Source organism: Archocentrus centrarchus, chromosome 24, assembly GCF_007364275.1.
Source record: "Archocentrus centrarchus isolate MPI-CPG fArcCen1 chromosome 24, fArcCen1, whole genome shotgun sequence".
NCBI lineage: Eukaryota > Metazoa > Chordata > Actinopteri > Cichliformes > Cichlidae > Archocentrus > Archocentrus centrarchus.
Window position 1 is genome coordinate 16,573,846 of NC_044369.1, and position 24,047 is coordinate 16,597,892.

General features: G+C 40.3%; 2 protein-coding genes across 2 annotated transcripts; both read left to right on the forward strand.

Annotated features, from left to right (window-relative positions):
* The first annotated feature begins 864 nt into the window (after positions 1–864).
* On the forward strand, positions 865–10,866 carry LOC115774773 (sphingosine-1-phosphate phosphatase 1-like). The gene is made up of 3 exons (XM_030722180.1): positions 865–1,887; positions 7,125–7,214; positions 8,304–10,866. The coding sequence occupies exons 1-3, from the start codon at positions 1,189–1,191 to the stop codon at positions 8,853–8,855; spliced, it is 1,341 nt and encodes a 446-aa protein (XP_030578040.1). The 5' UTR covers positions 865–1,188; the 3' UTR covers positions 8,856–10,866.
* A 1,189-nt stretch (positions 10,867–12,055) lies between these two features.
* abcd4 (ATP-binding cassette, sub-family D (ALD), member 4) lies at positions 12,056–24,038 on the forward strand. The gene is made up of 19 exons (XM_030721470.1): positions 12,056–12,378; positions 12,477–12,595; positions 12,815–12,942; positions 13,952–14,091; positions 14,184–14,300; positions 15,113–15,238; positions 15,777–15,827; positions 15,984–16,078; positions 16,174–16,295; positions 17,860–17,951; positions 18,062–18,151; positions 18,341–18,546; positions 19,002–19,093; positions 19,201–19,237; positions 22,613–22,662; positions 22,749–22,801; positions 22,891–22,967; positions 23,114–23,229; positions 23,463–24,038. Exons 1-19 carry the CDS (start codon positions 12,338–12,340, stop codon positions 23,562–23,564), a joined length of 1,854 nt encoding a protein of 617 aa, XP_030577330.1. The 5' UTR covers positions 12,056–12,337; the 3' UTR covers positions 23,565–24,038.
* The last annotated feature ends 9 nt before the right edge of the window (positions 24,039–24,047 follow it).

Below are 24,047 nucleotides of genomic sequence, written 5' to 3' on the forward strand. Positions count from 1 at the left end.
TTGTCTACAGCTGAGAGGAAGAGGATAGACAAGCTCATCAGGAAAGCCAGCTCTGTCCTAGGATGTCCTCTCGACTCAGTGCAGGTGGTGGGAGACAGAAGGACTCTGACCAAAATAACATCACTGATGGACAAGGTCTCCCATCCCATGCATGAAGCTGTTGCTGAGCTGGAGAGCTCCTTCAGTGACAGACTGCTGCATCCTAAATGCACAAAGGAGCGTTACCGTAGATCCTTCCTCCCAGCAGCTGTAAGACTTTATAACCATCACTGCTCCCAACAAAAACCACAATAGCCTACACAATGTAGGATAATATATAATATACTGTAAATAGTCCGGCCTGTTAAGGTTCAACACACAGGCACATCATGTACATTGTATATAGTGTTATTATTAGTAGTATTAAGGTTAATATTGTTTGTTGATTTTATATATATTCTTTTCTTAATAGTGTGAATTATTATATCTTTATTTATATTTATAATAACTGCGGCTGCTGTTACACCCAAATTTCCCCTCTGTGGGACAATAAAGGCTGTTTCTTCTTCTTCTTCTTCTTCTTCTTCTTCTTCATTTTGACAGAGACTGCAACAAAAGGCAGCGAACATTAAAAGAAGAGCTTTGAATGTCCTTCAAGAAACCTGGAGAACTATTCCTGAAAACTAAGAGAATTCAGGATGACGATAAGTCTTAATGTATCTCCTTAATCAGGGATCATCAGACTGAGTGCCTGATTGGCATTAACTGGCCATCTACCTTGGGCAGTATTTTTGAACAAATGTAATGTGCTACTTGATCGGCAGGGGGTGCTAGGTGAACATTTGTGTATCGGCCTTAGATTGCATTAAATCAGGTGAAGAAGAATCCAAGGAAACCCAGGAGTAACTGGCTGACGCAGTTAGTCGGCGGTTGTATGAATTTGCGTTACGGACGCAGTGACGTAATGGTTAACTGTAACGGACTTTGGGTGCTCGGGGCCAGAGCTTCCATGCTACTATTCAAGCTCGGTGCTTTGAATGCAGACAGCAGGCAGGAGTGTAAACTAACCGTTCTGCTAGCTCGGCAGCCGCCGACGAGCTGTGCTTCTGTCTAGCTTCCTGGATGATGAACTCCGTTTCTTAGACTAAATAGAGCTGCGTCCTTATTTTATTTATTTTTTAAAAAACTGTTATAAAACTATTTTAAGTCATGGCGAACTTTGTAAAGACATTTGTGCAGATTTGTAATTATTTACAAGACCCCCAACTTGTAGCGAGGTTTCAAAATTTCTGCGGCGTTAAAGGGACATTTCCGGATAAATCGACCACACCGGACAGCGGGGGGTCGGAACCGGACCGTCCCGGGTTGAGGAAGAGGGTCCAGCAGAGCGCACAGAGCTCAGATGCAGGTGTTGGGAATGGAGCAGCCGGAGATGGCCCCATACCGCAAGTTAACGGGACGCTGGTCGACGATACCGCCGAGCCCGATGGCTCCTCCTCCTCCTCATCAGCTGCAGCAGACTCAGAAACCACCATAGCAAAACCCCTCCGGAGGAACTCACTGACCGGGGATACCGGTCAGGAGTTCCTGATCCACAACAAGTTTCTGTTTTACCTGTTCACCTTTGGCACTGAGCTGGGCAACGAGATGTTCTTCATCGCCTTCTTCCCTTTCCTCTTCTGGAACATCGACGCCCTGGTTAGCCGGAGACTCATCGTGGTCTGGGCCTGGAACCTGTTCGTGGGACAGTCCACCAAGGACATGATCCGCTGGTCCCGACCGGCCTCTCCCCCTGTGGTAAAGGTGGAGGTCTTCTACAACTCCGAGTACAGTATGCCCTCCACGCACGCCATGACGGGCACGGCCCTGCCTTTCTGTCTCTTCATGCTGACCTACGGACGGTGGCAGGTGAGTGTATGTAAACAGGCCAGGTGCTTTATGCACTTAAAATAAAAAGGTAATAAATATGTAGTCAGAGTTTGTCACACCCCAGAAGAAGAAAATCCAAATAATTAGTAACTAAAACTTTAAAATTAATGTAGTAGAGTAAGTGCTTTAGCTTCACAATGCATGCTGCAAATGTCAAATCTAGAAAGAGACAGAGTGGCTGAGGTTATATTTTAGATGATAAGATATTTACAAACTAAACAAACAGTTTGTCTGCATATGGAGAGCTTTCATCTTAGCTTCTTCTTAATTCAGTGGTGTAATCAAGTGCCTCCATAGTGTAGTGGTTTACACATTTGCCTAACAAGCAAAAGCTGCTCTGGGAGGAGGCACAAATCCCTTTGGGATTTCATCAAGAAGGGCATCTGGTGTAAAAGCTCTGCCAAATCAAACGTGGTGCAACCTGCTGGGGTGACCCCTTGTGAACAAGGGAGCACCTGAAATGATGTGGTGTTCTTGTTTTTAATTCAGTGGTGCAGTCACTGTGTAAACCGTTGGTGGATGGGAGCAGGTAAATATCTTGCAGTTAAAGCATCTCAGCAGGCGTTTTAATGAGTTGTTATTTTAATGTGGAAAAAAAAAATTGTTCTGTCCCAGAATGTGCCTTTGGATGTTCACTGTGCATGGTGGTAAGCATGATCAGTCCGCATAAAATTGTGATTAATGCAGTTAAAATTACAGAGAGACTCCAGTACAGTCTGATCCTCCATAATAAAACTGAGATCCCAGTAGTCCCAGCTTCATAGCAGAGTTTTCAAGGCCCAATCCACGCAATGGCTTTCCTCTGGCTCAACCTCTCTGGAGGGCACCAAAAAAATCCTCTGTACAGGAACAGCCCTGAACAGAATGCATACACTTTGCATGCACACTGTAGCACCCCTGGAAGTGTTAATCCACACTGTTTATATAGAAATATTATGTTTGACTAAAAGGTGCTATTTAATACATCTGCTGGTCAAAGAGAATGTGTGACTCTGTAAATGTCTTTAAAACAACCACAATGTTTAGTGATATTTCTATTTCTTATCTGAATCTGTCATATGAGATCAGTACATATGTCTGTATTGTGTAAAGTGGAGATTACGGTTCAGTGTTGGCAGCTTTAGACGGCCTGTCTCCCCACAGAAGAGCGTCTGTCAGATGCAGGCAGTGTCAAAAATATGTGGTACAACTGGTCTGTGGGCTACTCTTGTTTGTGCTGTTGTTGGTCCATCAGTCAGCCGTGGTGAACAGTGAAGTTGTAACATACAAAGAGCTGAAGAGAAACAGACTCTTGAAACAATGAAAAGTGTCCACTGCAGCTATTGTCTGTTTTTCATCCCACAATTTATTTATTTAGAAATCTTTTTATGGGTTTTTGCTCGTCTCCCATTTCTGGTGAACTCCGCTGTCACTCTTCTCCCTGTTCTGGCCCATTTGTCAACCAATCAGCATTCAGCTGAAGCACAGTGTCATCCACATCAAGCACCATGCAGTTGGGATTTTGGAGGACTGCACAGGAGCATGTTTGCATTGGTTGAAAACCCCTCTCCACAGGCAAATACCTCTGCAAACAGACACAATTGTTGTATCATAAATTATGCCTTAAGTGTTACTTTCACCTCTATAGTGGAGATCTTTTTGGTTCAGAATGACCTTCGAGGGGGTGACTGCATACATAGGCATGTTTGATCTGCACATATTCAAGGCAAAGAGCATTTTCCAGTCCTGGTGACTTTGCTTTGCAAGGGCTAATTTCTTTCCTTTTTTTTAATTTTTTTGCCAAATTCCCTTATATGATGGTGAAATGCTGCATAAGCATGATTTGCTGCTGTTTCGCTTCTTTTTGTGTCAGGATGACACTTGGTGAACTTCTCATTTTGTTTTCCACTGGGGGAGGGGTGCACATTTTTGAATATTTTGAGGGCAAATGTCAAATATTAGTTGGCTTTACTTTAAATATGGTATTAATACACAGCTTTTCTTTATATAAGCTTTCCTTTATATGCCATCACAAAGGATTTACAAATGTGAAATTTCTAAGGCATGCCCTTTGAACACTAGTGCAAAGACTCTTCTTCTTAACGTTGCCTTAGATTCCAAAGATCTAATGTTAACATCGACATTAGGGCTGCAGCTGTTGATCAAGTATTCTGTCAGTGTTATGTCAATCTCAAATGCAATAAGGTATACATACAACCTAAACTAAGGCATAAAGTTAAATAGCCTTTACTCAGTCTTCTTGGAAGGTTTTCTTACATCAGTAGGAAGCAAAACAAGAGATCTGACAGTGTTGTATCTCCTGGATTAGGTAAATTTGGTGTGTGTGTGTGTGTGTGTGTGTGTGTGTGTGTGTGTGGTCGTGCATGTGCATGCGTGCGCGCCTGCATGTTTACGTGTGCTAGTGAGTGAGTCAGTATGTGTGTCTGTAAGCCTTAAAAGGAGCATGAAGAAAAGTGAGCATACCAGCATTCTCAGAACTGGGGTGTGTCCTGTGCTTTAATACAATGTTTTCAACAGACGTTCTGATGGTGTACATGATAAAAATTTATGTTAATAATAATTCAGTGTCCAGCCCAAGAGCCCCAGGTCAGTGGCCCAGAGCTTTACTGGCCTCATGTATTTTTTAAATAAAAATTTTCACTTGCCTGTGAAAGAAAAGCTTTTATATTTTTATATATATTTGAAAAAAAAAAAACCAGCTCCGCCTCTTTGCGGTCCGCCATGTATGTAGACAGACTCCGGCTTCACGTTAAACTGTGATAACATCGTCTTCACAACTGCTGTTTTGTTATCAGGCCTTTTGTTGATAAAGTCGGGGCTGCATGGACTTAAATGTTCTAATACTTTTTTATTCACACACATGGTCCTAAATAGTATCGCAGGTTTATTTTTAGTTGCAAATGTGGGTGAAATGCTGGTGCTTACATGGTGACACCTGAGCGCAACTGAATTTGTGAATTAAACATAGCATTGAAGCAAAATATTTGCATTGAGGATTTATTTTATAATTGACTTACTCAAGTTACTCGAATCATTGCTGCTCTAATGTAAAGACTGTTTTTCATGTTGCCTTAGATTTCAAAGGTCCAAACCCACAGAAAGCGCAGCTTACTTTCATTTTTTATTTTTGTGCCTGGACACTCTGTGTCAAAGAGGTTCAGCTGGCCAGTCTGACTGAAGGACTGAAAAAGCACTGGCTGCCTTTTAAATCCCAGTTAATCCTCTGTGAGCATTACATTTGTGCCCCATATAAGACATTCAATAAGTGGACCAACAGGTTGTATCAGAGGTTCATGTAAGGAGAGAGAAGGAAGCTTCTTTTTTTTTTTTTTAATTTAAATAAACAATGACTTATTGTTTGATCATATAAAAACAAAAGGAAGTATTGAATTCTACTCGGGAGGAGACAGTGTTGAAGTTGTCGTGTGATTGAATCTGTTCTCTGGGAAAGTGGGTGGGGAAGATTAGTTCAACTCGACAACTTTTTTTTCAACTTAATCCACTGCCTGCATACGCCAGTTAAAATTGTGTTTAACTTAAAACACAACAATGAACACAGCTACAAATGTGTCTTAATGCTGTGAACGGGTTATGATCAATCAGTAAATTACCAAAAAAGAAATTAACTCTGCCCCAAAACAGATAAGACAGCGACTCTTAAATCCATCTTTTATGATTAATTAGAGACCCAAACTACAGTTAATGCTTACCTAATCTTTCTTTCATTTGGAAAGGTAAGACTATTACCCTTCTCTTTCATATGCCTCACTACTTTTTCCAGCCTGCACAGTGATGCAGTATCACAAACCTAAACAAATGAAGGAAACATTGTAACAGGGGTCCTTTTAAGTTTCTCTTCTTAAAATGTTGCAGCGTTGATCTGTAGTAATAGCTGTAATGCATAATGGCACATGCCAGAGACAAAAACACGAGTTGTCAAAGAATCTGTGGTCACTGCATGTGGCCTGCATCGTTGAGCAATGGCAGAGACAGAAAAAGGAAGTAAGGAACCAAGACAGGCAGGATATAAGGGGAGTTTTGGCAGAGAGATAAAAAGTAGGGAAAGAGAGAGCGAGGTCTCCCACCAGGGAGGAAGCGCTCAGCACCTGAATAGTTTTTGTTGTCGATGTACACCTGCACTCAGGCCTTGAACTGAATAAATGCAGCTGTGTGTACTGCGTGAACTTTTTCAGTGTCATTAAGTTGCTGCAGTGTCAGGACTTTAAAGGAAGATGTGAAATATTTCAGAGAAGCTGGTTACAAAAGATAAGATGTACACCATAAAGCACTTTCAAGGTTGATTTGGAGGGTTATCTAAATGTATAAACCACAAGTTGGCTGATAGCCAGTGCCAATGTTTTTGCAATTTTGTTTTTGGTGTTATTTATTCTCCCCTCTTGTGCTAGAGAAACACAGGAAGCCTCAATATCAGAATAGCTCAGCTGCTATAAAGATGTTCAGCTTTTCTTCATACTATTTTTCAAACATTTAGCCAAGCCAATATTAATATGGCACGACAGATACAGGGTTCTAGCCAGTAATAAAATTCACAGCCCGGTGGTATCGGTCGCCGGAGTGGGGGTGGGGGCTGCTCATGTAGAAAAGCGCTATGAGAACCAGACCATTTACCATTTACAATCAGGTCACTGTACTCTCACAATACTTGAGTTTACACTTGGAAAAGTGACAAGGATCTCACTGGCTTCAGTTCTCACCAGTGTCCTGTTACTCAGCAAATGCTGGTGGTAAACAGATCCCTCAGCATTGTGGTCACTGTGAGCGTGCAGATGTTAGTATTCAGCTCCACGCACTGCTGTGCCAAAGTGCAGGCTGACGGAGCTGCGAGCATGGCCGGAGACTTTGACTTGATTTCACAACCTGCTTTCAGTGACCTTTGTATCAGTTTCTTTGAGAACATATATCAGCCAAATACAGTATGATTAATGTGCTGATCACAGTAGTTCTTAGAGCTGTTATTTCTTCTGACAGTAAACAGCCCGGGTGACTTAACGTCAATTGAGCATATTGCTGTTGTAATATATGTATTGATCTGAACAGCTTCTTGCTGCTTTGTGGCCGTAAGATAATTAAAAAAAAAAAAAAAGTCCTCCAGATGTACTGCATGAGGCTGCTCTGTTCCACAAAGTCTACATGTTTTTGAGTGTCTTCAGGCATCTTTCCAACTTTTTAATGCAGCGTTCTGCTTTCTCTTACAGTATCCTTTCCTCTTGGGCTTCTGTGTGGCTCTCAGCTGGAGTGTCCTGGTCTGTGTAAGCCGAGTGTACATGGGGATGCACTCTGTTCTGGTAAGCAGGTGCAGTCTTTAACATGAAATGAATATTTTCTCACTGAAATAATAAGAAAATAAAGTGATGATCCTCATCCCGGATCTTTTACTTCCATTATGACTTGCAGCCTTTTATACTGCAGTCCCACTTCAGCCTGAACCTGGTCAAATGTAAAACTTCAGGGAAGCAAAATACATTTCCGAGAACTTCCAGTGTCAGTGATTTCATTCATTTGTGCCTCACGTGTTGTAAGAGCAGATGTACAGTACCTGCTGTGAGCTGTCTGTGTCTATGAAATCACTTGTGCGCATATTTTAATTTTCTGAGTGCAGCGGTTCCAGTGAGAGCAGCTGTCAGACCAGCTTTAGTGTAAAATTTCTCTAAAGCCACAAACAAGTTCTCAAGTATTTTTTTCAACTGTTAATATCAAATTAACTGATTTCTGATTACTTAATACGCTTCCTACTATATGTAACTTAAGTAATTAGAAAAGACGTGTAGCTCATTAAATGCAAGTAATCCCACAGAGGATTTAGTGATAAACTTTTAATACCATTTCCTGGATTTATTTATATCTAATTTTAATATACAGTGTTTTGACATTTCTTTGTATTCACTGAAGTGCATTAACAGGTTGATAACATAAGAATGAACTTGAAATTTATGATTTTAATGTAAATTTATGTTAGTAGAGCCAATAAACAAATTAAAGCCCTGAGATTAGATTAGATTCTCTGACCTGAAAACCTGTGACCTGGCAGCATCTCTGAGGAGATTCTGTTTCCTCCAATGGTAACACCTGTTTCATCAGTCAGCGCCTCACCTGATCTTGATTGGACTTTTTTATGACTGGGGAAATCTGCAGCTTAGAGGAAATGTTTTGGGGAGGAAAGTGTAAGTGAAGCGCCTCCTAGGGCAGGTAGCAAGAAAGGAATTTTTGTTTGGTTGTTTATTGGAAATGTGTACTGCTATTCCTTTTTTTTAATGTTAACTCCATTATTAAGCATACATTATCAGTTTGCATTGATAGGCCTTTTTCATTACTTTAATGCAACTGAAACTGTCTTTTGCTGCTGCTTTACAATAATTTATGTCCCTGTGTTGCAGGAGGTAATCAGTGGTTTCTTGTACGCCCTCCTTGTTCTTGCCTTCTTCCAGCCAATCCTGGGAAAGATCGACAACTACTACATGATGGGCCACTATGCTCCACTTGTGATTGTCTTGTCGCATGTGAGCTTTGGACTTGTGGCTTTCTCTCTGGATTCCTGGAGCACTTCTCGGGGCGATACAGCTCAGGCACTGGGCACTGGAGCAGGAGCTGCTTTAGCTTCTCATGTGAACTATCAGCTGGGGATGCTGCTAGATCCCCCACTTTCCTCGCTTCCTCTAACTTTACCATCACTCAGTATTAGCTTAGTGTTACGCTCCCTGCTACGCTTCTTCATTGGAGTTGCCGTCATCCTCGTCACAAGGATGGTTATGAAAGCACTGACAATTCCCTTCTTATGTCGACTATTCGGGCTGCCCACAGACGATGTAAGACGGGCGAGACAGCACATGAAAGTGGAGCTGCCGTATCGCTACATCGTCTACAGTGTTGTGGGTTTCAGTTGCGTGTGCTTTGTGCCTCTCCTCTTTAGGGTCTTAGCTCTTGCCTAAGCATTGTGTGTAAACTGTCATGTCCTGCTGACATGGTGACGGCCAACAGCACGTGGAAACATGTTGCTTATTTTGACCCAAGTGAAGTTTCTGTTTCTGCATGATAGAGGATGATTTAAAGGATAAATCCTATGCTATTCTGTGTTTCCCTTATCATTAAATCACATCAAAAGACTAGAACCAATAATGAATCGACCCTCAATATGGGGTGAATCCAGCCAGAGGGGTGTACTATGAGTTACTACTTAACTTCAGAGTTTTGTGTGTCACAAAAGTTGATCTTTTTATCTGGCTAAATCACTGTGGTGAACACCATAACCTGGTTGGGAGCAGGTTGTGCTCAGAGTTTTGGTTTAAAATGAGCTCATTCTCACTGATTCTTTGAGAAATATGTTCTATATGTGCAAGCTGTATCTTACTAAAACCACTGAACGAACCACCACATGTGCATGTATAAATTTGGCGATGCAGGAAATGTTAGAGCTATTATATTGTTATATTGTTAGAGCAGCACATTAGAATCAAGGATGTCTGTTTTGCATTGCTGGAATTGCAGGTACTAGAACACAGAACACATGCCGAGAATACCTGTTAGGTTAGTGAAATTAATTTCACTTTGATCTGCAGACAAACTGAAGTGATTTCCACGTCTCCTTAATTAGGCTGTGAGACAGTAAAGCTTTAATATTTAAGTGGATCCCGTGTAAAGTTTCAAAGCCATCACTAAGAAATTAACAGCAGCTTCAAGATCGATAAAACAACTAACTTGAATTAAAATGTTTATTTTTACCGCTCTGTGTGATAAATCCTCACATTAATCTCTTGCGACCTGTCCAGGTTATACCCTGCCTGCCCCGCCCCCGTGACCCTGAATTGGATAAGTGGAAGAAAATGGATGGATGGATTAATGTCCTATTTGTAATGGTATAGGTTTTGTCGAGTCCACTGAGGCAAAGAAAGCCTGTCTGTGTTGAACTTCATCTGTAATATACCCCTCAGGTGTTGCGTTTCATTACCATGACTTGCATATGCGGTCATGCTGCTACAATGAACTGGACTGAGTATTAATTATTCATAAATAATTACTGGATAAAAACTACAGTACCCAGTTGTTTTAAAGAGCTATAGGCTTAAGTTCAAGGGCTGACAGCTACACTCTGGAGGAGTTTAAAAGTCATTTTGAGGTATTAACACATTGTTGGTTTTGGTCTTTTGGGGGGATTTTGTTGACTTATTAAATAGGATATCAGCCGCCTTATCCTTTAAGATCTGCCTGTGGTTGACACATTTAAGTGTTAACTGGAACTACACAAATACAAAGTACTGTAATGATGCTCATGTTCATCATTGTGGAATCTATTGTTCAAATATATCATAACATTTTTATTGGAGAGTTTCAGTCTCTGGGAATAAACCAAACCATTAATATATATAAAGTCTGAAGTTGCTTCATCTTTAATTTGTTGCCATTTTTAAACTGAAACTGCCTGAAAGCAGTGACAGGTGCTGTAAGTATTTAAGCTTTTGGGTGTCAGGGCAGTTAATGATCTGTATGTAAATATGGAGAACTCTTTAAATTTGAGTGGGTTTTACATGTCGTCACTTTGTTTCTACATTACCACAGTCAACAGTGTCTTGCCAGTTTTTTTTTTTTTTTTTGTATATTTCTTGTGCAATTTTGGCCCAAATTTAAGTAAAGTCAACTGAAAGTAGAGAATGAATGAAAACAGATATTTTTGATAAACTATTTTATCATTGGATTTGATGAGTGGTTGTCTGGGTGGGGGAAAAAATAAATATAATATTCATACTTTATGAAGTCCAGTGACATTTCAGTTGTCCTTACTGTGCAGTCTGCAAAGGCTTGGACCCTATTACTTGTCTGATTGTTGTAACTATTTGTAATTAATGCCCAACTTATATCAGAACATATCGGGCTATTTATAGATCTACTACATCCATCAGTTCTCCCTTTTTTGTTATCTGAGGCCTGTGTCCATTTAAAACATTTGGAAACAAAAAATAAATAAAAGAAAAAAAATGTTTCTTTTTTATTTTCTTTTATTTGATTTCATCTGAAATTTACTCACATTCACCAGATAGACTGGCGACCTGTCCTGGGAGTACCTCATCTCTCGCCCTATGATGGTTGGGCTAGGCTCCAGCCCAACCACAACCCTGAATTGAATAAGAAGGAAATGGATTGAAGCCATTCAGTGCATCTGGGATTTTTAGACTACTGTGCTCTCATTTAGAGTGTTGTCAACACTGATCATAAGATAGACAACAACAGCATTAGGATTTTTAAGTGCCTTCAATTCCTTATATAGTTAAATCATTTTAAAGACTCATAATCCACTTATTTTTGGCTTGCACTAGTCATGGTGCATATTATACATTATGTGAAAGAGTATACATTTTGTTATTTTTATTTTTTTCCTTATTTAAATTGTATTCTAACCACCTTAAAAAGCTAGTAGTTGACAATCTAATGAAAGCATTAATCAGTGCCTGTAAAACAACACACAATTGTGCAATATTAATCAATGCCTCTGTTTCAACAAAGACTGAATATAATAGTCATCATTAAACCAAGATGCAGTGGTGACTGAATTCTCACCTAGGGATGCCTGGTACAGGCTAGTAGGTGTTTTTTTTTTTGTTGTTGCTTTTTTCAGAGCATAAATGTGCTGAATATCACAAATTTTTGCTAGAACATTTTGAAAAATAAACTAGAAGCACTCAGAGAGCGCAAACCTCCGCCAAGGCCATAGAGTCACTGACGCTGTAATACGTATATCTAAATACTGTGAAATAATCTTTCATCTTTCCCAGACAACAATAACCTCCTATCCCGCAATAGTGAAGAATCCTTAAAAAAAATTCGTGGATCCAGATCGTGATCCGGATCACCTCCAAAATTTAATCACTTCTTCCTCTTGTCATTTCCAACCAGTCCACAAAATTTCATCGAAATCCGTTCATAACTTTTGGAGTAATCCTGCTGACAAACAAACAAACCAACGCGACCGAAAACAATAACCTCCTTAGCGGAGGTAATAAGTCTGATCAAATATTGACACGTGCAGTGGTGTAAAATAACTTTCACCAGTGAATTTTTTAATTTCTCCTTAAAGCTGATGGAGCTTTTATTTTGAAAACCGCAGTTAAACCGGAAGTCCGTAGTTTGACAGTCACCGTTCAAAACATTGTTTTTTTTTTTTTTTAACTCCTGCGGTTCACGGTGGAGCAACAGGACAGCAGGATTTGTTACATTAAGGATACCCGGCGTTAGCTAACGGATGTTTCCGGGACAGCAATAAATAAGATAATTGTTTTAGATCGTTTTTGTTGAATTTCGTTTCCAATGTTCCTCGCTAGCTGTTAAAATAGTTTACCTGCTACTAGTCATTAGCTAATGAAACACGAACGACTTCTGTGAAGTTTTCTCTGCATAAACAAGTCCTCTGCCGGTAGCGCATATGCCTCGTTTGGAAAAGACAAATGCCAGAGGCAGGGACAGGTAAGAAGCTTTCCTACTCTGCAGGATGGGAAGTGAAGGTCAACGTGAAACGTGGTTTTTAAATTTCCTCTCTTTCTCTCTGTGTTTCCGTAAATCAGGCCGCAGTTAGACTGGAGGTTTGTGCAGAGGTTCTGCAGCATCCAGAAGGTCCTGTTCCCATCATGGACCAGTCAGAGTGCCCTGATGTTTGGGACGCTGCTGGGCGTTACTCTGACAGGTAACAGCTGGAGTTCCAAAAACAGAAGGAGAAATACAACAACAAGAGCAGAAAACTATTAAATGGCTGTAATTTAAGTTTGGGCAAGTTTTCTTCCCTGCCTGTTCGACTCCTCTTTCTTGTTGACCTTTAGCTCATCGCGTTGCTCTTTTACGAGTGTCTGTTTGAACTGACTCCTCACAATGCAATGTGCTGACACATCTGTTTTTCTGCCATCAGAGCAGCTGATTATTTACCAGGTGGGAGTCCTCCCCAGCCACTTCTACAATGTGCTGGCAGACAAAGACTACTCAGGCTTCAGGAGCCTGGTGGGCACTGCCATGGTGCTCATTTTATTCAACTCCACAGTAAGTTGAAGTAGCAGAGGGAAGGCAGAAGTCAACCTACTGACACAGAGGAACATTTATCTGTCATTCTTCAGATAGCCCCTCTTCTTTCTCCTTTGCTGTACATGGAATTTGGACTTTCAGCTTTTACTCTTCACTCATGTCCAAATTTAGCTGTAAAAGATGTCTGTCTATGCTTTTTTGGCCAAGTCACTCCAGAAAATTGGATTTTCGGGAGTAATACGACTCGCTATTATAACTTTAATTTATAATAGCGAGTCGTATTATATTCATGACATTCATGTTAAAAAGAAATGCCTAACTAGCTACTTTTGGCTGCTCCCAGATTCACAAGGGGTTGCTGAAGCAGTAGTTTCAAGTCTTGATACCGGATCCCCTTCCCGAGGCAACCCCAAAGGGATTTTGTGTCACCTCTCGAGATCAAACTGGGGCGGAAATAAATATAACTTAATTAACCCAAGTAGAGTAGTAAAGGTTTTGTTTATGAAATAAAAGATTTTTACAAACAGTAAGTCTCTGCAACTCCACATTATTAAACAAAAGCTTTTATTTGTTATGCCATCTTTTTGAAAAAGGGGACAGATATTCTGTTCCCTGTACTGTACGTTATCTAGCTAAATCAAAAGTTGAATAAATAGTTTCTTATATTTTACTGCATGACATCACCCTTTTGGATCATTGCTGTAAAAATAGCAACGTTATAAGGTCAGAGCAACCTGACATGCTCATTTTATCGCCTCATGCGTTTGGTCTTGATTATATCTGCTTGGATTCGGAACCTAAGGAACTCTAACTTTAGAGTCAGGGGAATTGGACATTCTTCAGTCAGCTTATTTTACCGTGTTCCTGTTTAAAGGAACGTCTGTGGCCTTTTCTGATATTTGAGATTATGTTTATTCGAGTTAGTCTCGCAGAGGTCACCATGTAGGGTCCCTTTTTTGTCTCGCTATTTGTCTCTCTAAAACAACCTTTCTTTCTCTCTGCCTTTGTTCCTGTCTCTCTCACACAGCTGAAAAGTCTCGACCAGTACATTTGCAATCAGATGTATGTTAGCTGGAGGAAGACTCTAACAGAGAGCCTCCATTCAGCCTACTTCCAGGGCAGAGTCTACTACACGCTCAATGTGCTCAGGGAGGACATAGACAACCCGTAAGCCTGAATGATTTTCATATTCGGTGCATTATTATGTGTGAAAACATTTGTGGCTAAAACGTGACTGAAGATTGGATTGTTGCGTGCAGAGACCAGCGGATCAGTCAGGATACAGAGAGGTTGTGTAAGCAGATGAGCAGCATGGCGAGTCGCCTGATCATCTCACCGTTCACCCTGACTTACTACACGTACCACTGCTTTCACAGGTGAGCGTGTTGTATGATCATCCCCGTCATACTGTATGTCAGAGATCATTAAGGCGTCACAGTTTTACAGCCACATTTACGAGCATTTGTCCTTTAGAGAATTCCAGAGAACATATAAAAAAAAAGACTGACTTTGAAAAATAGAAACAGAAATACATTTTATATTTCATTTATAGGCAGCACATGTGCTCTATTTATGTGCTACAACTACAAAAGGTCTGCTGCAGCTCTGACCTTATTAAAATTCAGGCTAAATTGGGGTGTTTTTTTTTTGGTAACCCCTAAGCCCATTTTGACATTTCCATCTGAAAGAAACAACCTCAAATTAAGTACCAGGCTGCAAAACAGTGAGGGCAAAAGAGCAAGCTCTGGTTCTATGGATGGGAAGAGGCTCATCATCCTTATCATCAGTCCACAGTAAAAGTTGGGAAAACTCTGGAAAATAATGACAGTTTACTTTCAACTTATCAATGACTGTCATTTAGAGAGTGGATAACAGCCTTGTAACAATAAGTGACCCTTAACCCTTTCTAAAAATCCTCAGCTGCAATAGGCTCAACTAATTTTACATCCATTTTAGTCATTGTAGTACCAGGTGGTCTTCGTTGTGATCGTGCCATACTTGGTAACCTTTGAAAATGGTGCATTTATATAACATACAGTATATATGCATGTCCTGGACTTGATGCAGTGGCCTCCAGAGAGGGAAAAGGTTAAATGTGCGTTGTAACTGCAGCAAAATGACTCACTGCGTGTGCTTTAAGTGTTGTGCTGTTTTCATGCATTTTGATGTAACACGCTTTGCTTTGCAGCACCGGCTGGATCGGTCCTGTGAGCATCTTTGGTTACTTTGTAATCGGGACGATTGCCAATAAAATCCTTATGGGGCCAATTGTGTCAACCCTGTTTGAGCAGGAAAAGCTGGAGGGAGACTTCAGGTAGGTGCAGTCTTTGTGAGTAAATTTGTGCTAACAGATTGAGTTAACCTTTAACAGAGCTGTTGGGTGTTTTCCAGCTTTGTTTGATGCAAATCCTTCCTGTACTTCCTCTGTTTATTGTCAAAGATATCAGGGCTTTGTTAAGAGGAAGTATCTGGAGACTTTGGTGCAATGCCTTCTTTGTAACACAGGATATGCATCAGTTTGCTATTTTTTTTAAAGAGGAATCTGTCACATGTTCCAAGAGTCTCACTTTGTGTTCAGGGACTGACTGTGTTGAACCTGCTTTGAAATCTTCAAACCTTCTGTTTGCAAGGGGCAGCCAATTCAAAGAAAGCTGGCTTCAAGGGAGTGAATGAACCAGTATAAGATACAGCAAATGGGGATTAAGTTGAACTGTGAATCATGCAAAGATACTATAGTAGAGAGTCTAGTATGAATCAGGAAATGGGCAAAATAGGTCTCCTTTAAAATTGTAATTTGCATAGTTTGAAAATTGAAAGTGCGTTTTTTACACAAACATGTTTTTGATGTCTAGATTCAAGCACATGCAGATCCGTGTCAATGCAGAGTCTGCAGCTTTTTACAGGTGAGACACAATTACAACATAAAGGATGCTGCAAAGGCGGTTGTTACTGAAAGTGCTAGAAAGTTTTATTAAGTTTTTTTTTAATTTAACTTGTTTGGACACCGAATGAAACCAAAGAACAGCGTGGAAAAAAAATGTAACTGTCCCTACTTTCAGAGCCGGTAAAGTGGAGCACATGAGGACGGACCGCAGGCTGCAGGCTCTGTTGCATACTCAAAAGAGGCTCATAAACAAAGAGCTCTGGCTTTATAGTAAGAAAATTCTGTACTTTACATTTATCATGATTGCATTACACACATATTTTGATTAAGCAAGTAGTCTTAACCTCTGACGTCTCCTTTCACAGTTGGCGTGAACACATTTGACTACCTTGGAGGCTTCCTGAGCTACATTATAATCGCCATTCCCATCTTTAGCGGCGTTTACGATGGCCTCAGTCCTGGTGAACTTAGTGCTCTCATCAGCAAGGTAGACACGTTTTATGTCTTTACGGACTTAAATTTCTCTTTTTCTTTACATGAAAATGGAACCTATAACAGAGCCACTTATAACAATGCTGGGTGGTTTTAAAAAAACAAAACAAAAACATCATAGTTTTGATTTTTAAGTCTTTGGAATTATATACATCTGTCCTGGTTAGGCAGCAGTGACACAGATGCATGATTTCATTTGATTTTGTTACTGGGCACTGCAGTATAGATGAAAATGTGATTCATTCTCAGCTTTTCCTAATCCCAGTATATCACACAACCTGATGGATCTTTCAGTTTAAGAGAGAAGTTTTTTCAGCTGTGAAACTGACGCTCCTCGACCTCCTGATCAGGCTTCAGGGTCGTAGTTGTGCTTGAATTGAATACAACTTCAAATTTTGTTTTTAAGAAAATATTTTTTTAACCATTTTTTTTTTTTGTATGTAACTTACTTTATTATGTTGCCTGATAAGCTGTTATTACTTAATTGTACATTAATTGTGCCACTATATTAAGTACACTTTGCTAGTACCCAGTTGGACCCCTTTTGCCTTCAGAATTGCCTTAACTCTATGTGGCGTGGATTCAACAAGGTGCTGGAAATGCTCCTCAGAGATTTTGGTCCATATTGACAAGATAGCATCACGTGCTGCAATTTGTCGGCTGCACGTCCCTGATGAGAATCTCCTGTTCCACCACATAGGTGCTCTGTGGGTTTGAGATTTGGTGACTGTGGAGGTCATTTGAGTACAGTGAACTCACTGTCATGTTCAAGAAACCAGTGTGAGATGATCTGAGATTTGTGACATGACGTGTTATCTTCCTGGAAGCAGCCATCAGACGACTATACGGTCATAAATGGATGGGCATGTTAAGCTGTGGTGTGCAAACAAAGCTCAGTTGGTACTAACGGACCCAAAGTGTGCCAAGAAAATACCCCCATATCATTATGCCACCAGCATCAGCCTGAATCATTGATATAATGCAGAATGGAGCCATGTTTTCATGTTGTTTATGCCAAATTCTGACCACACCTTCCAAATGTCACAGCAGAAATCGAGACTCATCAGATGAGGCGACGTTTTTTAAAGTTTTTCTATTGGTAGCCTCAGCTTCCTGTTCTTAGCTGACAGGAGTGACACCCAATGTCGTCTCTTCTGCTGCTGTAGCGCATCTGCTTCAAAGTTCAACATGTTCTGTTTTCAGAGATGTTCTTCAGAATACCTTGATTGTAACCAGCGGTTATCTGATTTATCTCATTTAAAGAGTTTTTAAATTACTTTAATAACAAATTAGAACATAAAATGAAACTATTACCTTACATGGGTGTACATTTTTGTTCTAATGTTTTCCTTGTAATTAAGTTGAAACATTAAATATATCAGTGTTTGTTGGTGTTTTAGACACTAGGTGGCACCAAAATCCTTTTTATACCCCTCAACATTCCAGATGCCTTTTTATGCACACAGATTTGACTTCCAAGTGTGTGTCTGTGTGTGTTTAATAATCTTGTCTCCTATTTACTCTCTCCTTGGATTCTCCCCCTCCTTGTTCATATTCAGAACGCCTTTGTGTGCATCTACTTGATAAATGGTTTCACGCAGCTAATAGACCTGTCAACGACTCTGTCAGATGTGGCTGGATACACCCACAGGTATCAGGCTGCATACTTAAATTCATCTCTCTCAGGACAAATGATGACAGCAAGGTTTGTGTATACCAGCCACCTTTCCATAACTGTGTGCGTATGTGTGTTGTGCTCAGGATCGGGGAGCTGAGGGAGGTGATGGATGACATCCTACGCAAGCAGTGCGACTACGACCCGGCATCAGGAGAAAGCTACGACTTTGACAGGTTTGTATGAGCATGTTATTCTCTTCAAAAAATATACACAGTGCAAATGATTTAAGAAGCAGGCTGTATGTGAACAGAATTTATCAGATTACATTAAACATATAGAAATGGCAACAGAAAAACAAGATGGTAATAATTAATGTTTATACCAAAGCCTCTGAGCCTAACCTAAATCACTTCTCTGCACAGTGACTTCAACATCCACGCAGGCCCAGTGGACACAGCCTTCATCGTGGACCACCTTTCATACAAATCCCCTTTCTGTGACCAGCTGCTGGTGGAGGATCTGTGTCTGAAAATATGCCAGGGAACTCATCTGTTGGTGGTGGGGAACACGGGCACCGGCAAGACATCCCTGCTGCGAGTCCTTAACCGTCTGTGGGAAGCACACAGTGGTGAGAGAGCAGAAGAAGTGAGGCTGTTTGGTCCATTGTGATCTATTTAATGTGAAGGCATCAAATGGCAGGGCAAGTTTAATCAGAAGGTTAAGAAAAACTGATTTATTTATTTATTTATTTATATATAAATATATAGCCCAAACACTCAATGTTTCCCCTTTAAAAATCCAGTAAGTAAAAAACATGAACAACAGGTCATAGTTTTAAATTGATCTTGTAATGTATTGTTAGGAACCTATCAGTACTGCAGTTCACTTACTTGAGGGACAGTAAGAGCAAAAGTTTAATTTCTTTGCATTTTATGTTTTTAAAAATTCAAGATATATGTTACATTGGCAGAGATGTGTGAAGGTACTATCAAATCAAGGAATATGAACTATTAAGCAAAAAAATTTAATAAATAAATGTATTCAATAGTTTTTCAACTGTGTCTTCTGGTCGTTTTTGCTCAGGTTTTGTCCAGATGACCACGTGTTTTGGGCCCAGAGGAACCCTCTTCCTGCCACAGAAACCCTATCTGACTGATGGCACTCTTCGTGAACAGGTCTCTTTCCTTTGTTTGGTGTTACATTTATGAAAAGTCTTCAAATCTACTAAATCTAATTTACTATAATGTTGTTGTTTTTTTTTTCTTTTTTTCCCCCCCAACAGGTGATCTACCCACTGAAGGACATTTACCCTACATCAGGTATCATATTCAGTGTGTTCAACAGCTAATTAGCCAGAGGGAAAATACCTTTATTAGTTGATCTGTGTGGAGTCCCTTTTGGCGGGACAGAGGCATGCACTGTTGCCAACTCCTCAGCACGGAAAGTAGCTATTGGCTGTCCTAAAAGTCGCTATATGATGTCATCGCCTAATTTGCATAATTGGTTATTTGCATGTAGTTGGCTGTAGGAGAGAGGAATAACATCTTTGGAGAGACAAAAAGTGAAGGGGAAAAAAAACACCCTAAATATGTTTAGAACTACTAGGGCTGGGGAATATAAACCAAAATAATATCTCAATATTTTTTACCTGAATGTCAATATACAAAATATATCTTGATATTTTTTTCCTTCCCAAAAGGTATAAACAAAAAGGCACTTGTGAGTCAAAGCTACATGTCCCAAATGTCACACAGACACTTCTATTAACATTCAGCTGTAGATGTACATGAGAAATTACTCAACAGTAAACCACTGGCATATCTGAATATTAATGCTCCTCAAATAATTGAATGCTTTTTTCCTCCGTAACGAAAGACTCGCAGCCGTGCTATTAAAATGTAAACAGAAAAGATACAGAGCAAAAATAAAAGGCTGACTGATTCCTTAAAAAGCCAGTCTGCAGTGAGGGAGCCTAAACCACAGCGCTTCCTCCTGTGTAAGATAACAAAATATGTAAACAGACTGAACAAACTTTCATCCTTCAGTCAGCAGGATTTCATCAGTGAATCCATAACAGAGCAACGGGCCCACCCGCTCAATGCGGCGTCGTATCCATCGGCTGCATTACGAGGACACGAACAGACGCGCTTCCGCCATTAAGGTCACGTGACTCACGGTACATAGCAACAGCCAGGTACTCTTGGGGGTACTCTTGAAGCTACTACCCAACCAGTCGAGGCAGATGGCTGCCCCTCCCTGAGCCCACTTCTGCTGGAGGTTTCTTCCTGAAAAGGGAGTTTTTCCTCCCCGCTGTCGCCACATGCTTGCTCATAGGGGGCCGTTTGATTGTTGGGGTTTTCTGTATAATATTGTATGATCTTTACCCTGCAATATTGTACAGCTTAACTCAATTTTATTTGCATAACACCAATTGAGTTGCTCAGAATACAGTACCAGTTAAAAGTCTGGACACACTATGTCCAAACTTTTGACTGGTACTGTGTTAATAAGATTAAAAACAAAATGTAATACTCAAATAAAGAAAGATTTAAAAAAAAAAAAAAAGAAAATGTTTTTTGTCTATATATTTATTTTTCCACTTTGAAATGTTTTAGTGTCAGAAGTTATTTTCAGTGTGACAGGTCGTGTGATTTTTTTTTTTTTTTTTTTGTGAAGGAAGACACCTGAAACACGTTAATTAATCTATTAGAGAATCAGAAGAAATCACGTGTACATGTGGGCAAATCTTGTTGAGGGAGACACAGGCCTGCCTGTGTCTCCCTCAACAAAAGGGTAAACAGCTGGGCACAACAGGTGAAATGAATGAACCTAATAACACAGGAAGCAAAACTAAACACAAAACACAGGGAACACCGGACTGTCAAAATAAAACAGGAAGTAACTACCGTATTTTTCGGACTATACGTCGCTCCGGAGTATAGGTCGCACCAGCCAAAAAATGCATAATAAAGAAGAAAAAAACATATATAGGTCGCACTGGACTATAAGTCGCACTTTTTTTTGGGGGGGGGGGGGGGGGGGGGGGGGGGTTGATAGAATCCGAGACTCAGAGCACAAATTCCATCTTGAACGGCAATTTAAAATAATAATGGATTAAAGAACAGGACGAACACGGTTACACCTACGTTATGCTAACGTAGCACATTCAGCTACATGACGCACAACGAACACGTGTTCGGTATGTTAACGTAACATTAAGTTATTCAGATAACCATAGCATAAAGAACATACTAACAAGTTAACCAAACCATCAATCCATTGAATTCTTCATCCTCGGTGTCACTTCTAAACAACTCCGTACACTCCGTAGACGAAGCGCCGCTTCCTCTTCTGTGTCGCGTTAGTCAGACTCGTTGTCAGCTGCAGTTCCAATTATTCCAGCCTTTCTGAATCCCAACAGGATGGTTTGTCACTGAAGCCCATGTTTTCTTGATCCATCCAATGACTTCCAGGAAAGTTGGGTGGCGCATTCTCCCAGTTGCCGTTAAGCTGTGCTCTCCATCCATCATCCACTGCGCCCACAGGTTACGCAAGACTGCCTTAAAGCTGCAGTTCACGGAGATGTCAAGTGGCTGGAGTATTTTGGTTCATGTGTTATAAATGTCACATATACGTCGCTCCGGAGTATAGGTCGCACCCCCAGCCAAACTATGAAAAAAAGTGCGACTTATACTCCGGAAAATACGGTAAACATAACACACACACACATGCAGACTTAGCACAAGAAAACCTGAATAACTTACAGATAACTAAAAACAGAACACCTAACAATAAAATACTGAGGATCTAGACAGTAAGAAACACTCGGAAACACAAGCCAAAAAATACAGTAAAATGAAACTACATAAAAAGGAACTCAAAACACTGGGCCACTGGCCCACAACCATGACAAAATCGTGTTGAGGGAGACACAGGCCTTCCCAGCCAGCTGCCTGTGCTCCCTCCCCAGAAGAGCACTGCTCTAAGCAAAACATAACAATTTTATACTACAAGTGCTATCAATTCAAAGTTTGAGAGGGCTGGGGTTTAGACTGGGCCTTCTCAGATTGGTTCGTCCAGTAGTTGGTTCCGGCATCATGGCACAAGCTTCTCCAATCAGCAATAAAAGCTCCATAAAAGACACACACACCTTCCCCTCTCACATATTCCTAATCATGACTTGGCAGTTTTATTCTCCTTAGGAACAGAGTACAATGACCTACATTTATCCTTCCCTCCTTAGACACGGAGGCACATGTTTTGGCAAAACCTTTGAGGATAAGATAAACATATTTTTCTTCAAGATCGAGAAGGTCACAAATAAGATAAACATATCGCCCAAAGGCCGTGAAGTTGGTCCAGCACTATCTGTCGCTCTCTGTCTAATGTATTATTTAGTTGTCTATTATTTGGTTCAGTCACTGTTTATTATTTAATTTACTGGAGTTTACTTTAAAAATGTTTGTCATTTTATTCATTGAGTAAAAAAAAATAATCCCCAACAAAAGCATTGCATACATTTTCATTGCTATGCAGATGACCCAGCTTTATCTATCCATGAAGCCAGATGACACACATCAATTAGGTAAACTGCAGGAATGTCTTAAAGACATAAAGGCCTGGATGACCTCTAATTTCCTGCTTCTAAATTCAGATAAAACTGAGGTTCTTGTGCTTTTGTTATGTGTTTTCAGGGTCAGTGGATGATGACAGAATAATAGAATTCCTGGAACTAGCTGGAGTGGTAAGCTAAATTCTGCATTCACCTTGAAAATGTGAAAATACTTTGCATTTGCACTCGTGGTAAATAAAAACTCAATCTGTGTGCAGGCCAATCTCCTGAAACGGACGGGCGGGCTGGATGAAAACGTAGATTGGAACTGGTAAGTGAAACGATTAGAAACTTAAACTTTGTGTATTACTTGTTGCTATTCAACTGTCATGTGTTTTGGGTTATTTTTTTCTTCTGCAGGTATGACGTTCTGTCTCCAGGTGAAATGCAGCGCCTCTCCTTTGCACGACTTTTCTACCTGCAGCCCAAATATGCAAGTATGTTCTTGGGATTTTGTGCCAGTATTTAAAAAAAACTCTTCAGTCATTCTGAGTGTGTTTTTTCAGGTGAGCTGAAGCTGTTTGCTGTGGTTACTGTACCAAGATATGCTCTATTCTGCAACTTTCTGGTGTTTAAATTTCAGTTTTAGACGAAGCCACTAGTGCTTTGACTGAGGAGGTGGAAGCACAGCTGTACCGAACCTGCAAACAGCTGGGCATGACGTTGGTCAGTCTGGGGCATCGCAGCAGCCTGGAGAAGGTAGGCTGAACATCCTGAATGTAATTAAAGTAACTGTAGGAAGTTACAGTCTATACACTCAAACCTTTTGCCATTATTTCATACAGCTTGTGCTTTAGTCACTATTGTTGAGTTAAAGGCCAATCAGTTGAAAGTTGATCAGTAATACATTTTTGTGTGTCATTTTCACCTACCTCCTCTCACTTTGTTCTCAAATCTGTTCAAATCATGTTATGTGTTAACTATTTTTCCAGTACCACGATGTCCAGCTAAAGCTGTGTGGTGAAGGCCGATGGGAGTTAACCAAGTTAAAAGGAGCCAGCGGGAATCTCAGTTTCAGAGACGAAGCAATGTGACTGCGGTCATGTTTTTGAAATGCCTTCATTAGTGTCTGTGTTTACATGGAGCCTTTTGGAAGAGAAAATTCTTCATAGAACTAAATCAAACTAGTACTTAATTTTAGAGCGTGGTGACTGAAAAAAATTGTATTATCTGATCACTTTCTGGCTCCGTTTCTCCTATGCATGCCATGTTATCTCCTTCCAAAAACTGCAGCTTCCAAACTGAACTGGTGTTCAGTGGAGAGTTTGTTTTAATCCAAAGCTTTTTAAGAACTAAGAACAAGACAGTAAGATACTGTAGCAGTATCTCCATGAAGACTGCTTCATGGAGCTGATCAAACACATGCTGAACAGATAAGGCAGACGGATGTACTGTAAGACTATACTGATTACATTGTATTAAATTATATTCTGTGTAAACTGTTGGCCCAGAATATTCCATCAGTGTGGGAATAAGATACATAAAGGCTCCTTATTGTGTCACTCAATAAAATTCAA

What these genes read in the sequence shown, in the direction of transcription:
- LOC115774773 (XM_030722180.1), top strand. Translation starts at nt 1,189, where the DNA reads ATGGCGAACTTTGTAAAGACATTTGTGCAGATTTGTAATTATTTACAA. An exon ending in TGACCTACGGACGGTGGCAG is followed by an intron (nt 1,888 to 7,124) that starts GTGAGTGTATGT and finishes TTTCTCTTACAG; the next exon opens with TATCCTTTCCTCTTGGGCTT. An exon ending in TGGGGATGCACTCTGTTCTG is followed by an intron (nt 7,215 to 8,303) that starts GTAAGCAGGTGC and finishes CCTGTGTTGCAG; the next exon opens with GAGGTAATCAGTGGTTTCTT.
- abcd4 (XM_030721470.1), top strand. Translation starts at nt 12,338, where the DNA reads ATGCCTCGTTTGGAAAAGACAAATGCCAGAGGCAGGGACAG. An exon ending in ATGGCACTCTTCGTGAACAG is followed by an intron (nt 19,094 to 19,200) that starts GTCTCTTTCCTT and finishes CCCCCCCAACAG; the next exon opens with GTGATCTACCCACTGAAGGA. An exon ending in GAAAACGTAGATTGGAACTG is followed by an intron (nt 22,802 to 22,890) that starts GTAAGTGAAACG and finishes TTTCTTCTGCAG; the next exon opens with GTATGACGTTCTGTCTCCAG.